The sequence below is a fragment of the Haemorhous mexicanus genome, chromosome 3 (genome assembly GCF_027477595.1).
Source record: "Haemorhous mexicanus isolate bHaeMex1 chromosome 3, bHaeMex1.pri, whole genome shotgun sequence".
In the NCBI taxonomy this organism is placed as follows: Eukaryota; Metazoa; Chordata; class Aves; order Passeriformes; family Fringillidae; genus Haemorhous; species Haemorhous mexicanus.
In genome coordinates, this window is record NC_082343.1 from 89839225 (window position 1) to 89855235 (window position 16011).

Sequence of the window (16011 nt, forward strand, 5' to 3'; positions counted from 1 at the left end):
ATTGTGCTCCTTTTGACTGGGATAGAATTAATTGTCTTCACAGTGGCTACTATGGAGTTATGTTTTCGATTTGTGCTGAACACAGGGTTGATAATATAGAGATGTTTTTGTTATTGCTGAGCAGGGCTTGCACAGAGCCAAGGCGTTTTCTGCTTTTCATGCTGCCATGCTAGTGAGGACGCTGGGAGTGTTTGGGAGGCTGAGAGGAGACACAGCCAGGACTGATGACCCAACTGTTGGTTGAGACTGTTTTTGCTGCCTCCCTATCCTTTCTTGTTTTCCTTTCCAGGAAGCTAGGAAGGACAAAAGAAAAGCTTTGAAGTTTTGTTTCATCTTAAAATCTTTAAAATCTCTTCTGTAGGGTAGGAAAGTCAGTGCTAGTACCTGACCAACTCCTTTTCCTTCTCTTTGTGGACTGAGACTCCTGAACTAATGTATCACAAACAGTTCCTGACAGCAGGGATTGTTTGCTCATGCTAGATAATGGAAAGAGAAAAGACACAACCCTTTTTGATTTTTTTGATTAGCTGGTTTAAGGAACTGAATTGTTTCTCCTTAGAATGTTAAGTAAAAATATTTCAAGAATTTTCCTATGAACTAGATGGAGAAGCATTCAGGATCCTGAGATTTTACTGAAGGCAACATCTGAATACATTTTCTGAAATGAGTAAATGAAGTTATCACTCATTTCTGAGGGGGAAAAATCACCACTTACACACAACTGATGCTACCAGCTTTGTGTAGGGAAGCTGGAAGTATCAAAGGAAGCACTAGAAATCATAAAAAAGCCTGGTTTCAATCAGCACAGAGAGATGTGCTCTATATTTTGGGATAATAAACTGAAATAAAATATTGCATTATTGGATTTAGTTTAATACATTACATATTATTTTGTTCTTTAGTTTCACTGTCTGGATATTGTACATACATTTGACTGGATGCCTACAAAAGGGGCCCAAGGCTGCCAGCTTGATAAATGGGAAGCCTTATAAAACATAATCAGAGGGAAGAATCACCAAATTGCATAGAAAGAATGGATGAAAACTACTTTTACCAAAGTTAGGATGACAAAATTGTCACAGATAGCAATGGCAGTAGAATAGGTTTGATGATCTGGTATGATTAAACATCTCAGATATTGAGAACTTTTTTCAAGGATGGAAGTCAGAGAACTGTAATCATTATTCAATCTTCTGAAAAGCATGTCCAAAATCCAGGTAGATAAAGTCTTCCTTGCTGCTGGAGAAGTATTAAACTGACAAGATCAGTGGAGGGAGTATAATTCACCAAATGTGAATTTCCAATGCAGATAAAGGTGTGGGAGAAGTGGCTAAAAAGGTGGAAAAACCCATTAGAGGTTGTTGCTGGCTGGATACCAATGATAAAAGCAAACACAGTTTTCATCTGAAAACCACTTAATTTAAAACACCTGACTCATGACAGACTATTGATTAGTTAAGCACCCTTAACTAAAGCAGACTACTTTTTGTTGGGTTTATTCCAAAATGCTTGCCAAATCCTGGTTAAGCAAAAATTATCCCGTTTGGAAGGACATGAGTACATCACAGCTCTGTAGGATTTGCAATGTGAATTAGGCTATTAATCCATGAAATCCAGTTGCCTGCTGGTGAAGATAACTAATTCCTGAGACTTAAAAAAAGTAGAAAAATAAAAAAAAAACAAGCCACCAAGAACCCAACATAATCATGAGCACCTAACTAATTGTATAGTCCTCTACATATTTATTTGTTTAGATTTATAATGATAGAAACTGACTCAGCATTACAGAGCTTTCCTAATTTAAAACTCACAAAGTACAAATTCTGAAAAATTCCTGACCAAATACAAATACAATGGTCCAAATGGAAAAAGAAACAAAATAACAAAAACTATGAAAATAAATTTTGAATAAGCTAACAGAAGAGATATTCTCCAAAGGGATGGATGAAAAAAGTTGAAGCTTGCTCTTGCTCTTGCACATTCTGATAAGGGATAATGTCATATTCTCAAAAAATATCACACATACATTTTCATAACAAGCTTCACTGGTGTCCCTGTAGACCTTGCTGCATCACATCTTATTGGAAATATTTCAGGGCTCATATCACTTTAAAAAATGGACAAATCTCCAAGAACACCCCCAGTTTTCCTATTTTCTAACATATTCAATAGCTAATATTAAATAATATGCCTAGAAAAGATATCCTTCAGAACACAAAAGCACATGTTTCTTCCTCAAAACATCAGACTATTTTATGTAAACTTTATGTAAATTTTAGATGTTTCATAAGTTTACTTTTCAATCTAGATTCATATTGAAAGCAGTACATATACGTAGCACTGAATGTCTCCATAAAAAATACTAAGAGAAATGCAAAACAAGTGGCAAGCACAAAATGCATTTGTTTGCAACTATTTCACACATTCCACCCAAATACCTGAATAAAATATTTTAATCACATTGTTAAATATGCAGCATGGTGTTGGGGTTTTTTTTTAGCAGTCTAATTACACTCAAATATGCCTGTGATATTCTGGACTGGAACAGTGACATCAGAGCATGTGCTCTAGATACACAGTACTGAAAGTAACCCATACAAAAAATTATAAACAAAGCACTGTATCACTCCTGTATAAGCAAAATACTGTGAAGAGAAAACAAAGAATGCTGTCCAGATCTTTTGCATTTCATGTGCTCCTAATAATGCATAATATGAAGTATGCACTTCATTCCACATATTTAATGGAATTTGAATACTATGATGTTACTGGCAAATAATGGTATTATGATTCTCTGCAGAGGCACAGACCATGGTAGCACTTGTATTTGGAAAGATTTCTAGTATCATGTCCAAAGTTTCACATTTCTGTACTATAATGTTGTTTCTCAGCCATCAGTGTGCTGATGTAAATCCAAGCTCAAGGATAAAAATACTCACAAAATCACAAAAATCATGCAATTCTAACACTGCAGATATGTCTGTATTATAAGATATATAATATACCTCGATAAGAAGTACAACATAATCTTTAAAAAACAATCACATGGCAACCATCTAGGGATCCTTCTTGAAACACTTAATCTGTATTGATGCAAAGTTCACCTTGACCTTAATGGGAAATTAACTGTGAAAGATTAACGCAGCAAATTACAACTGCACAAACTTGGGATCAATTTTAAACCACAACTGGATTTTACCAGTTTGCTTTCTTAGAGCAACATTTTATTTTTTGCTATAGAAGGGAAACACTAAAAAATGTAGAAGACTAAAAGTAAGATTTCACTGCTTAGTATAGAGCTATTATTTTAATAAACTTAAATGAAAATTTGAACCAACCAAAATGAAGATTGCTGTGGGGATCACACTTGAAAATTGTATTTCTCTCTGCAGTAATAGAAATGGGAGTCTTAGTTGTCTCGTTTATCCACTTGCCTGTTGCCCAGCAACTACCATGAAGGAACTACAGTCCTTAGCCATTCTAATTTTAACCTTGAAAAAGCAAATTAAAACTATGTGAATAGTCTCTTTCTGGTGAGATATTGCAAAATTTCAGTTTTTACATCTGCATAAAGGAAGCCAAATGACTGAAGAATTCAGTTCTTCCAGTCTGTCAAAGGTTCACGTTCTCTGCCCTTGTATCAACCCGTTTACTGACCAACTATTTAAATATTGTTTGGTACTTTGTAATATTTGAGCTATAGCAATAGAGGCAAAAATCTGTCACTTACATTCTTGAATCATCCCACAGCACACAATAGGGATTCAATGTGCCCTAAGAAGAAAACAAACAGATCTATTAGTTACTTGTATGTAAAAAAATATTTGTCATGCTTGACCTAAAAAATTTGTTTGGGTCTCCTCCAACAAGATCATCCTCATACTCTGATGAACTGATGACACTGAAATGGCAAAAGCTTAAGGTTAATTCTTATAGGATATTTTGAAGGCACTAGAACCTCAGAGCAGAGTATATGTGCATTCTCTGCTTAGATAAGGAAAGCATAAAGTTGTCTATTTGATACATCCTGGTGGAAGTAAAATATGAGATAATAGTTAATCTGTTAAGAGACCTGACTGAATATTTCTGGTGTTTTTAGAGGAAGAACTTTAGACCCCTTAGGAACTTGGATGTCAAAATCAGTAATGGTTTTAAAAACTTTAAGCATATGTTGGGCAAATTGTCTTGAAGTCAGGATTTCAGATTCACAGGCCCTACATTCAGTGTCCAAAGGTTTTGTCAATTAGGTCCTCAATCAGCAGAGGTTTTGCTCAAAATATAGGGTTTTTTTGTTTGTGGTGGAGCATTGCAATACTGGCTCCCATCTCTTCAAAGTCCATGGAAGATTTCTGATTTGATTTAGAACAGAATAGGAATCAAGATTTTTATTACAAATCACTGAACAATTTAGAACTTTTTGGGAAATTTAAAAATCTATAAAATTATTTATGTTTATTTTTTTGCCTAGGAAGTGTAACAAAAATTCACTCAGATTGACTTGGAAGTATTCAAAACTACTAAGCTATATTCCTTTTCACCATAAGCATTAGATGTTCCAAGGAGCCATGACTACATAAAATTTATATAAAATTTGGAATAAAAATACAGTTTTAAAAATGATAAGTGATTTGAAGAAACAGGTGGAATTCACTATTTTTGGATGTCAATGCTAGAGAACAGTGTAGATGCAGTAGATATAAAGGTACTTTCATATAAACAAAGCATACCTTAATATTTTATTCTTAAAAATGATTTATTTATAGAAAAACCTGGCAACCTGTAAAGTAAAAATCTATTAAATATTTAAATTATTCCATCTACTTCTTTGTCAAAGATAAAAAAGGTCCTTCTGGAGGTGCTTGTGAGAAAGGCATTTAGGGAATTTTTGAACCTCTACTTCAGTATTTTGCTGACTGCATTGAATTTTATGAGTAGAATATAAATATTTAAAACCAACATATAGTTATGGCACTTTCTATTTACATAGCACTGTACAAACATAAATAAAGGATGTTCCATCCCCTGAAGTATTTATAATATAAAGAAGAGGAAGGGGAAGAGGGCACAGGACAAAGCAGTGGATAACAGGGTAATTGAGATTCAGAGACCGGGTCCTGCATCACTTGGCAGGAGCTTTCAGATACATCGATGGACTAAGAGATAGAAAGATAAGAATTAGAAACAAAAGAATATCAGAGCAGAATTAAATTTTCCTTAAAATGTAGTTTTATAAAGAGTAATAATTTGTATAGTAAGTCTAAGTGAAGAAGTTTTACTTAAAATCTGATACAGCTATACTCATATTAAACATACTTCTGTAGCTGCATACTTCCATAGCTGCATCATAGTTAGGCTCTGCATCTCTCAGATCTAAGACTTGTCTTTCTCAGCAATGGACATAATACAGTTCATCCTTGCAATTCCCACAATGCAAATAGAATGAATAAAAAACCACTTTCAGCAAAAAATGTCCGTTATAAAGAAATCTACAAAATAGAGGGGAATAAAAACCTTTGCAGAAAACTGAAACACGATAAAATTGCTTTTCTCTCTTTGAAATGTATTTAAATGAAAAGAAAGAGTTTGTTTGGTCTTTGCAGTCACTAATGAGAGATTAGGCAGAAACATGGAAAGCAGGATAAATATCACTCCTGTTCCACAAGGAAGTCTTGTGGGAGGGTTTGCTCCACCAGCAGCAGCTGCTTGCAAGGGCACAGCACCCTTTCAGAACTTCTACCTCTTTTGATACTTGATCAAATACCCTCCAAGCACTGCAGGGACCACAGAGAGCTTGTTTCTGTGTTTGCTTCTTTGCCTTCAATCTGTTGCTCCCTTTTTCACAGCCTTTCTGGGGTACCTCTTGGCATGTTGCACTGCTGTTGCAGAGCTGCCCCCAACAGCCATGGCTGTCTGTGATGGCAGTGCTCTTACCAGCTAATTCCTCAGCTGCAGCTAAGGAAGCAGCTACTGTTCATTAGTGTTTTCAACTGCTGTAGCATTGATTTATACACTACTGTACATTATTTGGATATCTCAAAAATGGGCATATGTGTGTGAGTGTGTGTGTATCTCTGTCTGGCATATACAACTGAACTTTTGAGATGTGATTGGCAACTTTGACAGCGTTCCAGCACTGTGCCAACTGTGTTTTGTAGCCAGGGTTTTCAGTCACATTGAAAGCTTCCTGTCCTATGCTACTGCTGGCCCGTTATTCCAGTGGCCCTGGAGTAAACTTCTGTGCTGTCAGAAGGTGATAGCTCATATTCTGTCTAGAGCAAAAAGGATTCTGTTTGAGATGTATTTTTTTAAAAGACTGCTTTGGTGTCCCTTTAATCAAACTACTGGAAAAATGTGGCCACTATTCCTCTACATGTTCACAGTTTATAAGACCAAATATCACGTTCTCTAAAACACAGATCACAGAATATTCTGAATTGAAAGGGGTCCACAAGGATCATCATGTCCAACTCTTGAGTGAATGGCCCTATGGGGCCTTGGTAGTATTTTTTATTAGCACAATGCTCTAACCAACTGAGCAATGATGCATTGCAACCCACATTCCACTCAGGTCAGCTCCCTGTTATATCTGTATTTATCTACAAATCCAAATACCATGCAATATATTTCAAACAGCACATGCAGTTGTGGTTTGCACTTCCTCCAAAAGATAATCCTCCAGTTTTGTTAAAAAACTGGATAAAAAATTAAGACATTATTATAAATTTTGAATAAATTGTTATTTTAACCCTGATTTTAATTAGCCATATTAACTCTTTTTAAATGATCCATTTGCCCATCTTTTTTCATAATATCTTAGCGACCTAATTTAGTCAGTAGATAAGGAGGTGAAAGAACAAATGTGTGGATACACTCCTATGTACTGGTAGGCATGCTCTACAAAATGCTTAAAATATCATCATTAAATCAATTTGCAAACAAACTGTTCTGAATAAAATGAACAGCATTTGTAAGAAAAAAGGTTTGGAAAGAACAAAAATAACACTAAGAGATTAAAAAAAAACAGATGAAAGAGAACATATTTTATTTTCTCTTTAATAATTAATCTATTTAACTGACATAATGTTTAATCTGTGAGCCATTAATATATAATGTTCCAATATTAGAGATATTTTAACAATGGTTTTATCTTGCTGTATGTACATAAAGCTCATTCTATGGAAATATATTATAATAGAATAAATCCTTACTTTCAGCTGGGAAAATTACAGCAAAGATTTAGATTCTATCTAAAGGAATACTCAAATTTACAAATTATTATTTCTGTGCATCTACAGCCTTATTTTTTTATTTCCATTTATGGAAAAAAGTTCCATTATGAAGGCTAAGTCTTAAACACAAGTGACAAAATGTTTAAAGATAATAAAATTATATAACAGATTTTGTATTCACAGATTTTCTGGAGCAATATATTGTCATTGTATCTGCCACTCCAACTTGTATATTCAGATGTATTGAGATCCTACATAAATATAGCATGAATGAAAATTTGATCCAAGCACTTGATGCTTCTCTGGATTATAAGACAAAAACTGAACCAAAAAAAGAGAAACTATTTGATATGTATTGGAAAGGTTATTATCGTTTTGCTTTGTCAAGACACGAGCTCATACAATATTAATTAATATTCTGTTACTGAAAGATTGCCAAAGCAAAGTGACAATCAGTGTCTCTGATCTTTTGTAACAATGAAGTTTAATTTCCAAGTCTTTCAAACTTGGCAAAAACTTGCTCTGGAAATTAATCAAAAGGACTGAAAAAAAAACAGAAAAAGAAAGTGCTCTCTAAGAATTTTTTAAAATTTCCCCTTCTGGGGTGAGCAGGTCAACCTTTTATTAGTCTATTCTTGCCTGTGTTGTGCTTGTTTTATTAGCTTGTGTTTGGTCTAGAAATATTTTCAATGCTGATACATTGCTTATGAGTATTATTTTCTTATATAATTTTAAAACTTCTTTTCTTGCAGGTCACCAAATTCATGAGAATTTTTTTCTTACCTGTTACCCCTCATGCCACCTTACCTGTTACTTTTGCAAGTAGTGATTTCAGCTTCAAAATATAAATGTCATATTCTGCAATGTGTGTAATACCCCCTCAATCATTGTTAACATAATTGATTATAAAATCTAGCATTGAAGATAACCATAAATTCTTCTTAATAATGATTTTAGTAAAATCAAAACAAGTAGCCTGTTTCAAAGGTGATTGATGTTTTCCCCAATGTATAGAATTAATTTGTGTTTACTTCAGCAAATATTTTGTAATATTTTTAGTAAAGTATCTGACAGAAAGAAAAGTTATGTTAAAGTTATGTTTCTCCTAATATAGACAATGTAATTTAGGTTTGAAAGAAAATAAAACAAAACAGAAAATGATATCTACATGTCCTAAACCATCCTATAAATAAATTGAAACAGAGGACCATAAAACCCCAAATCAACACAATTCTTCATCAATACACTTTTAATGTTGTTTAAAGGTAATGAGTCAGCTCAGCTTATGATCTTCTGTTCTTTTTTCTCTGCCAAACTAGCAATAAGATGTTCTTTGCATTGGTATTTTTCTGGGAACTGAATGGCAGGTCATAATGACCATTAATGGCAAAATTGTTTTTTCTAACCTTGAGTAAAATGTTAGTGGAAGATCTAGAGTTCAAAAAGATTTCTTCATACTTTTGACCAGACTCACTGCTTAAATTTTGCTACTGAATGAAATATTTGGAACTTCTCTAGGTGCATTGTATCTATATGACCACTTGAGTAACTGGTTTGAACTTAAAAATTACAGCTTTAAAGATTTTTGCATACCAATACTATTTTCAAAAGCTTGAGTAACTGCCTCTTTTAACTGAATCTTTATGACTTTATTCAAAGCAAAAGCTAGCTCTTAACAACATAAACAGAGAGAGTTTATATATTGTGCCTTCACATAAATTAGCCCCATGCTTGCTATTTAACATTATTTTCCCAGTATAGTATATGACAAAAATTTTCCAAAAAAGATGTATTTTATTCTCCGTGTGAGCACTGGGAGACTGCTAAAAACAGAAAGAATAAAAAAATCCTTATTTCTTCATATATTTGGAAATAAAGTCCTTTTTTTTTCACATTTATAATCTTTTTAATGTGAGATTAAAGTCTGAAATGTATAGAATTTAAATGATTGCCCAAAAAATCTCAGGCATTTATGAAGACTATAAGCTAAACTGGACCCCAAGCATTTTTTCAGTATGCTACAATGGGTTAAGTAAAAACTGGCTTCTGTAAAATAATGAAAGAAAGGAAGAAAGGGCCTGAAGAACTATTGTAGCTCTATGACCTATGCAGGGAGCAAAAGGTTAAGAAGGCAGTACAATAATACATTTTCAATTGTAACCATGACTTCATTTAATGGAAACTATTCACTAGAAATTCCTGTTTAACAAAAACCCTCAACAATTCACAAAACGGCAATTAATTTTGTTTTGTTTATATGGATGTATGAAATAAGTACACGTTCCTTTCAAAGACAGTTACACTGTTCCTGGGCTTAAATTTTAGAAGTTAAACTGCTTTTTATTACCTGATATTTAAAACAACACCATTTTTCTCTCATGTGATTTGGCAAATACTCTTGTAAAAGAATATCAACTATCTGTGTACTTACATTAGACAGGTGGGCCAGTTCTATCTCCAGGAAAGAATCTGTAGTTTTAGGCTCAGGTCGTATAGTAACAACAATGATTTTTGAATTAACAACTGTAAAATTCCTGTAAGAAAATGCAAAAAATGGAAAATTTAAGTGTTCATAAGGTTAAAGGAGACTTCTAATACTACATCTTAGGATTTCATCAGGTATTTTCTGTGACTTTAGTTGACAGATATTAAGGAAGAATATAATTTGTTGAAAGTGGTAAAAACACTTATTTCCATCTGCACTCAACACGCTGAAGACTGAAAAGCACCAATGATGCAGAACTGAAATTCCTTAAATTACTATTTATTAATTAGAAGAATGCATTGATGACACAAACATTCTATGCATGTATGTGTGTATCTCATCTACTTCTTTCAACACAGACCTACTAGATATGTTTTATAAAAGACAGTCATTTTTCTTCCCAAGTGCTGTGCTGGGGTTTTTTCTGACTGTTAAGGGTAGGATTGTGAAGATGGATGAGTGCAATGGGAGACTGTACAGTTCTGTTGATTCTGTGCTCATGAAAAAAACATACCTTTTCCCAATTCTAAAAAAATTGTATTTGGTATATGAGTGGCCAACTTCATCAGCTAAATACTGCTCAGAATTTAAACCACAATTGTGCCTTGACTGAAATCCTGCCAAAATAAATGAATTTTTTCTCATATGCGAGATTAGATTTGGTCTTACGTTATTGTACCAGGTTATGCAGAATAATAACTTTCTGTCAATTTTTCTAATAATTTATTTTTTCATGTAAAATGTGAATTGCTATGTATCATAGCAACCTTTCCAGGACAAACCTAGTAATGCCAAGGTTATGCTAATACAGCCATAAAGACATGCTGACACGTTCATATCTGAGACCCTTGCTTCTTATGACCCCATCAGGTCTAGAATGACCATCAGTTATCAGCCTGACTGTTTCTGGTGATCATTATGGTATTTACTTTGTGTGTAATGCTGCTTTCCACACCTCACAGAAATGTTATCAAAGGATGTTATCACAGGATGTTATCAAAGAAGAAACAAAACAGTTTAGATGTAATTATAATAGACAGTATAAATATTTGTTTGCTTCTGTTGTTGTTTAATTGCTTCTTTTCTCTAGGGAGTTTGTGTTTAGGAGAGAATTCCATTTTGCTGGATCATTGAAACAGGAATTGCCATGGCTACCGTGATAGAAACTTAGCTCAGCAGGCATTTCATTCAGCACAAGGAATGAAATTGTACTTCTGGGGCAAGGTATGAGTTCTAGTCCAATTTTACTCAGCCAAATCACATATTGTAAATATAATGGAACTGACTTTATATTTGACTTAATTCCTATCTCTTTGCTTTGGTTAAACTTTAAAATCTTGCACATTATTGACAAAAAAGTATCTATCAGGTTAAAATTTAAAGTTAGCTAATTTTCAGAGCATTCTGTGGAATTACAGTAGCTGAATATCTATAATAATTAAAATAGAACTACCCCCTCCCCCACCCAATAAAACTCCAAATAAATACAAAACGTGATTTCTCATGGCAAGAGAAAATTCAGAGATTATGTCAATTTTGGAAATTCATGCAAACTATTGCAAATACTGCTACCTCAGTACTCTTTTACAGTTAGTCTTTGTGATTGAAAACATTTTCCTTGGTCTATCTCATTTTGGTACAGTTCTAACTGTTCTGGGGCAAGATCTGAAGGCACAACTAAGTACCTAGTTTGTAACATCAGTACAGTCATTTTACCTCAGTCTCATTAAAACTCTACCAATCCCCTTACATTCTCAAGAGCCCCTAGCAAACTGTTTCACAAGAAAATAAATATAACTGCCTATATCACTGTGAAATGAGAACTGCATCCCTCATCACTCTCCTGTCTGGGCTGAATGCTTACTTGCATATTTCATATTTAACTGCTTGGACAGTCCCTGGAAGAATACAATCCATCAAGTATATTCTAAAGTACAGTCTAAACTCACATCGCATATTAAGATGCCTCTAAATTAAGGCTTGAAGCTTTGTAGTCAAAAAAATTTCAAAAATTTGAAAAAAATCTCAAAACCACTGGGGCAGTGCCATTGCTATCTCTGTTAAAGATATTTTTTGTAAACAACAGCCTAGTTTTGAGAACACTTATCCAGGAATTTAAGTAATTGGCTTTTACAAAATGTCCTTGGATATTTTAGTTTCAGTCCCTCTTATGTTGTGAATGACATAGAATAGAATGATCCATCTCACCCTTCTTGGGAAAGTGTATTATATTACAGCTTTTTTATTATGGAGAGTGACTCTACCATTAGCTCCTTCTCCTTCATCAAAAATAATCTAAAATTCAACTTTAATGAGAAATTAAGTTTCATAGGATGATGCTCAGCTGACTGTCCAGAAAGATGCTCATCAGGCTTAAGTTTTGAAACAAATTATTCAAAAACAATCTATTAAATTTCTTGGAAACTATGGCTGAATAAATCCTTGAAGATTCAAGATAGCAAAGTGATGGAGTAAAAGCTCATGAAATGAGCTTTCCTGGCAGAGCTCGTTTCCTAGAGCATTTTTCTGACATGAGTTAATAATGATATTAATAAAAGAGTTATTTGATTAAGCTGTTTTCCTATCAGGGTATATATATTTTGAGCATATTCTTTTATATAAGGGAAATCATATTGATCGTATGTGGTATGAAATTCATGTTGTCTTCTCTTTTTAGAATGAATCTGTTACTTAAGAAAAATGAACTTATGAATAAGGCATGTTGTTATTCCAAGACAGCATGATCGAAGTGATAGATCAATGTGTAAAAGTTGTATGCATTACAGAAAAATTATGGATGCTAAATCTGTAATGTGATGCAATAAAAGCCTGTCTGAGGTACATCCTTAGTCTAACAAAGCTGACCCAAAGAAATTTAAGGCCCTTTTTGTTTGTACAGCCCCTGAAGTTCAGAGTTAGAAACAACATTTCAAATGGGGGGCAAAGAACATTTCAGTGAAGAAAATCTTAGCAGGAAATTTATGGTGACTGTTTTAGGGATGGAAAAAAACCTACTTGATACAGCAAAATCATTGATTATTTTTTGTTCTTATTTCTTACAGGAAAAGTTAAAAACTATCTTACATTATGGCAATATGCAATGTATTCCTTCAGAGTGCTCAAGAGAGAAATTATAGATAATATCTTTTAGATGAGTATTGTACTGAGAATCAATTTTCTGTGAACCTAACAATAACATAAATGTGCTCAAGGGTGCAAGAGCTATGGAAATAATACTCAGTCTAGAGTTCTGAAAACATTCGATATTTCAATATCTGCTATGAAAAAATCTGTAAGACATTACAAGAACAGTGCAATGCAGCAAAATATATTAGGAAATAGACTCAGATGTAGATTATTTACTTGTGCATGGAAAAAAACCCCATTATTCTATTTTAATAAGGAAGAACCTTTTCTTTTTGTTTCCCTAAACTCTCATTTAAATATTCATGGCAAAATTCTCTGAATGTACATGTACCAGTAGGATTAAACACAAGTCCAAAAACTTCTATATTAATGCAGTAGCAAGTTCCCATCTCACACTGTTTAGTAATTTTCAGTAGACTCTATGCTAGTAAAACTGAGAAAAATCAAACACATATGGTAAAATACAGCTCATTTTGGATTTTGTGAAATATATTGTATAGGCTGCTCTAGATAATGAAATCTTCATTTTACTCACAGAACACCTGTGATGTAGCAGATTGGGATTCTGTGGTTAGGTATTTTGAAAGACTTTCCCTAAAGATATACTGAGATTTTTGTTTGCTTGTTTATTTTTAAGAAGCAGTTCCTTGTGATGATGCAGAAGTTTGCATATCTCCGAGTGATAAAATTAAGGAATGTATTGGAATGCATGTCATCTTTATTCTACTGGAAACTATAACCAAATATTTTCTTTATTCCCACCCTAACTCCTGTAAATCCAGGAACTGAAATGACATGGGAACTGGTAAAGCTTTCTAAATATCTAACTGCAGCTGGTGGAAATCACCTTTATTATTAGGTTATCGGGTGTAAATGATGTGGCCTTCAAACTCAATCATGAGATCATTTTACTTATTTTACCTTGGTTTAGTTTTTTTCATCTTTGTTCTCACTCTTGCTATATATTTAACTGTCATTTTACATAGAAAATCATCACATAAGATATTTATCCAGAATGCTTTTTTTAATCCCTGTGTTGTACACTTCCAGGCATCATATTAAAAAGAGATGATGTTATGTTTCTTTGCATTGTATGATGCTAGCTCCACAGACAACAGTAATGCAATGAAGCATTTAATTGTGTTCAGCACTCATATGGTTATTATGATAATATTTATTTCAGTTAAGCAAGATTAGTACAAAGAGTAGCTGATATAAACCTGTGTAAGATATTTTTTCATTGCAAAATGTGAGCTAACTGGAATAAACCTTTTCCAAATGCAGTGGGATATACAGAAGCCTTCATTCATTTACCCAAACAAGTGTAAAATAATAAAAAACAAACCGTAATAAATATCACTTTAAAACCTGCATGTCAGTTCAAATTTTCACAGAATGTAAGAACTCAACAAATTCAGCACTAACCAAAGCTGCAGCTTTTTTTTCCAATTTCAATTTACAGAATCACCAGCATCACAGAATCACTTGGTTGGAAAAGACTCCATAGATCATCAAATCCAACCTTTGATTGGTCACCATCTTGTCAACAAGACCATGGCACTAAGTGCCACATCCAGTAATTTATTGAATACATCCAGGTCTAGGGACTCCAACACCTCCCTGGGAAGCCTATTCCAATGCTTAAGCACCCCTTCAATGAAGAAATTGTTCCTGATGACCAACCTGAACCTCCCATGGAAGGGATTGAGGCCTTTTCCTCTTGTCCTGTTGCTAACTGCCTATGAGAAGAGCTGAACCCCCACCTGGCTACAAACTCCATTCAGGAAGTTGTAGAGAATGAAAAGGGAACCCCTGAGCCTCCTTTTCTCCAGGCTAAACAAACCCAATTCCCACATCCTCTCTTCACAGGAACTGTGCTTCAAACCCTTCACCATCTCTGTTTCCCTTCCCTGGAGTCACACCTCAGTGTCCTTCTTGTAGTGAGGGGCCCAGAACTGAACACAGGATCTGCGATGGGGCCTCGTCAGGGAGCAAGTCAGAGTACAAGCAAACAATCACTGCCCTGGTCCTGCTGGTCAGACTATTGCTGATAAAGGCTGGGATGTCACTGGACTTCTTGGCCACCTGGGCACACTGGTGGCTCATGTTCAGTGTTATTAACAAACACTTCAAGGCCCTTTTCCACCAGGTAGGTTTCCAGACACTCTGCCCCAGCCTGTAGTGCTGCATGGGGTTCTTATGACCCAAGTGCAGGAGCCAGCACTTGGCCTTGTTGAATCACATACATTTGGCCTCAGCCCATTGATCCAGCATGCTCAGATACATCTGCAGAACTTTCATAACCTCCAGTAGATCAAGATTCAACTTTGTATCATCTGTGAACTTACTGAGGGTGCACTAGATCCCCTCATCCAGATCATCAATGCAGTCATCAAATAGGGCTGGCCACAATACTGAGCCTTGGGGAGCCCCACTAGCAACTGTTCTCAACCTGACGTAGTACCATTCCACCAGCCCAGGCCTGGAAATCCAAGCTAGTTTATTACCTAGTGAAAACAGTGTCTGTCCAAGCCATGGGTGGCCAGCTTCTTCAGGAGAATGCCATGGGAGACAGTATCAAAGGTTTTGCTGACATTCGATCTGAATGAACATTAAAATATCTGAATGTGTTAAAATGCATTCAATAGTACTGAGTATCTTCATTGACAAAAGGATCGAGGGCACCTTCAGCAAGTTTTCAGATGACACTACACTGTGGTCGACATGCTGGAGGGAAGTGATGCCATCAACATGAACCTTCACAGGCCTGAGAGCCAGGTCCATGCAAACTCAGGAAGTTCAACAAAGCTGACTGAAAGGTCCTGCATCTGGGCTGAAGCAATCCCTGGTATCAATACAGTCTAGAGAACAGAGGGATTGAGAGCAGCCTGTCAAGACATACTGGAGGATACTGTAGATGAAATATTGAACACGAGCTGGCAATGGGGGCTACATCAAAAGAAGCATGGCCAGCAGGGTGAGGAAGGTTATTCTGTGCCTCTACTCTGCTCTTGTGAGACATCACTTAGAGCGCTGTGTCCATCTGTGAAACTCCCAGCACAAGAAAGGCATGAAAGTGTTAGAGCAGGTCCAGGGGAGGGCCATGAAAATGACCACAGGGCTGGAATATCTCTCCTATGAGGAAAGGTT

At 35.0% G+C, this 16011-nt stretch overlaps 1 protein-coding gene across 1 annotated transcript in view; it reads right to left on the reverse strand.

The window, feature by feature from the left end:
• Window positions 1–16011, reverse strand: part of LOC132325728 (adhesion G protein-coupled receptor B3-like) — a 155369-nt gene that overhangs the window by 74000 nt on the left and 65358 nt on the right. The window contains exons 10-11 of the mRNA XM_059843306.1: window positions 9661–9763; window positions 3731–3774 (exon numbers count right to left, since the gene is read on the reverse strand). Of these exons, the coding sequence (XP_059699289.1) occupies window positions 3731–3774; window positions 9661–9763 (147 nt within the window). The remainder of the gene's footprint in view (window positions 1–3730; window positions 3775–9660; window positions 9764–16011) is intronic.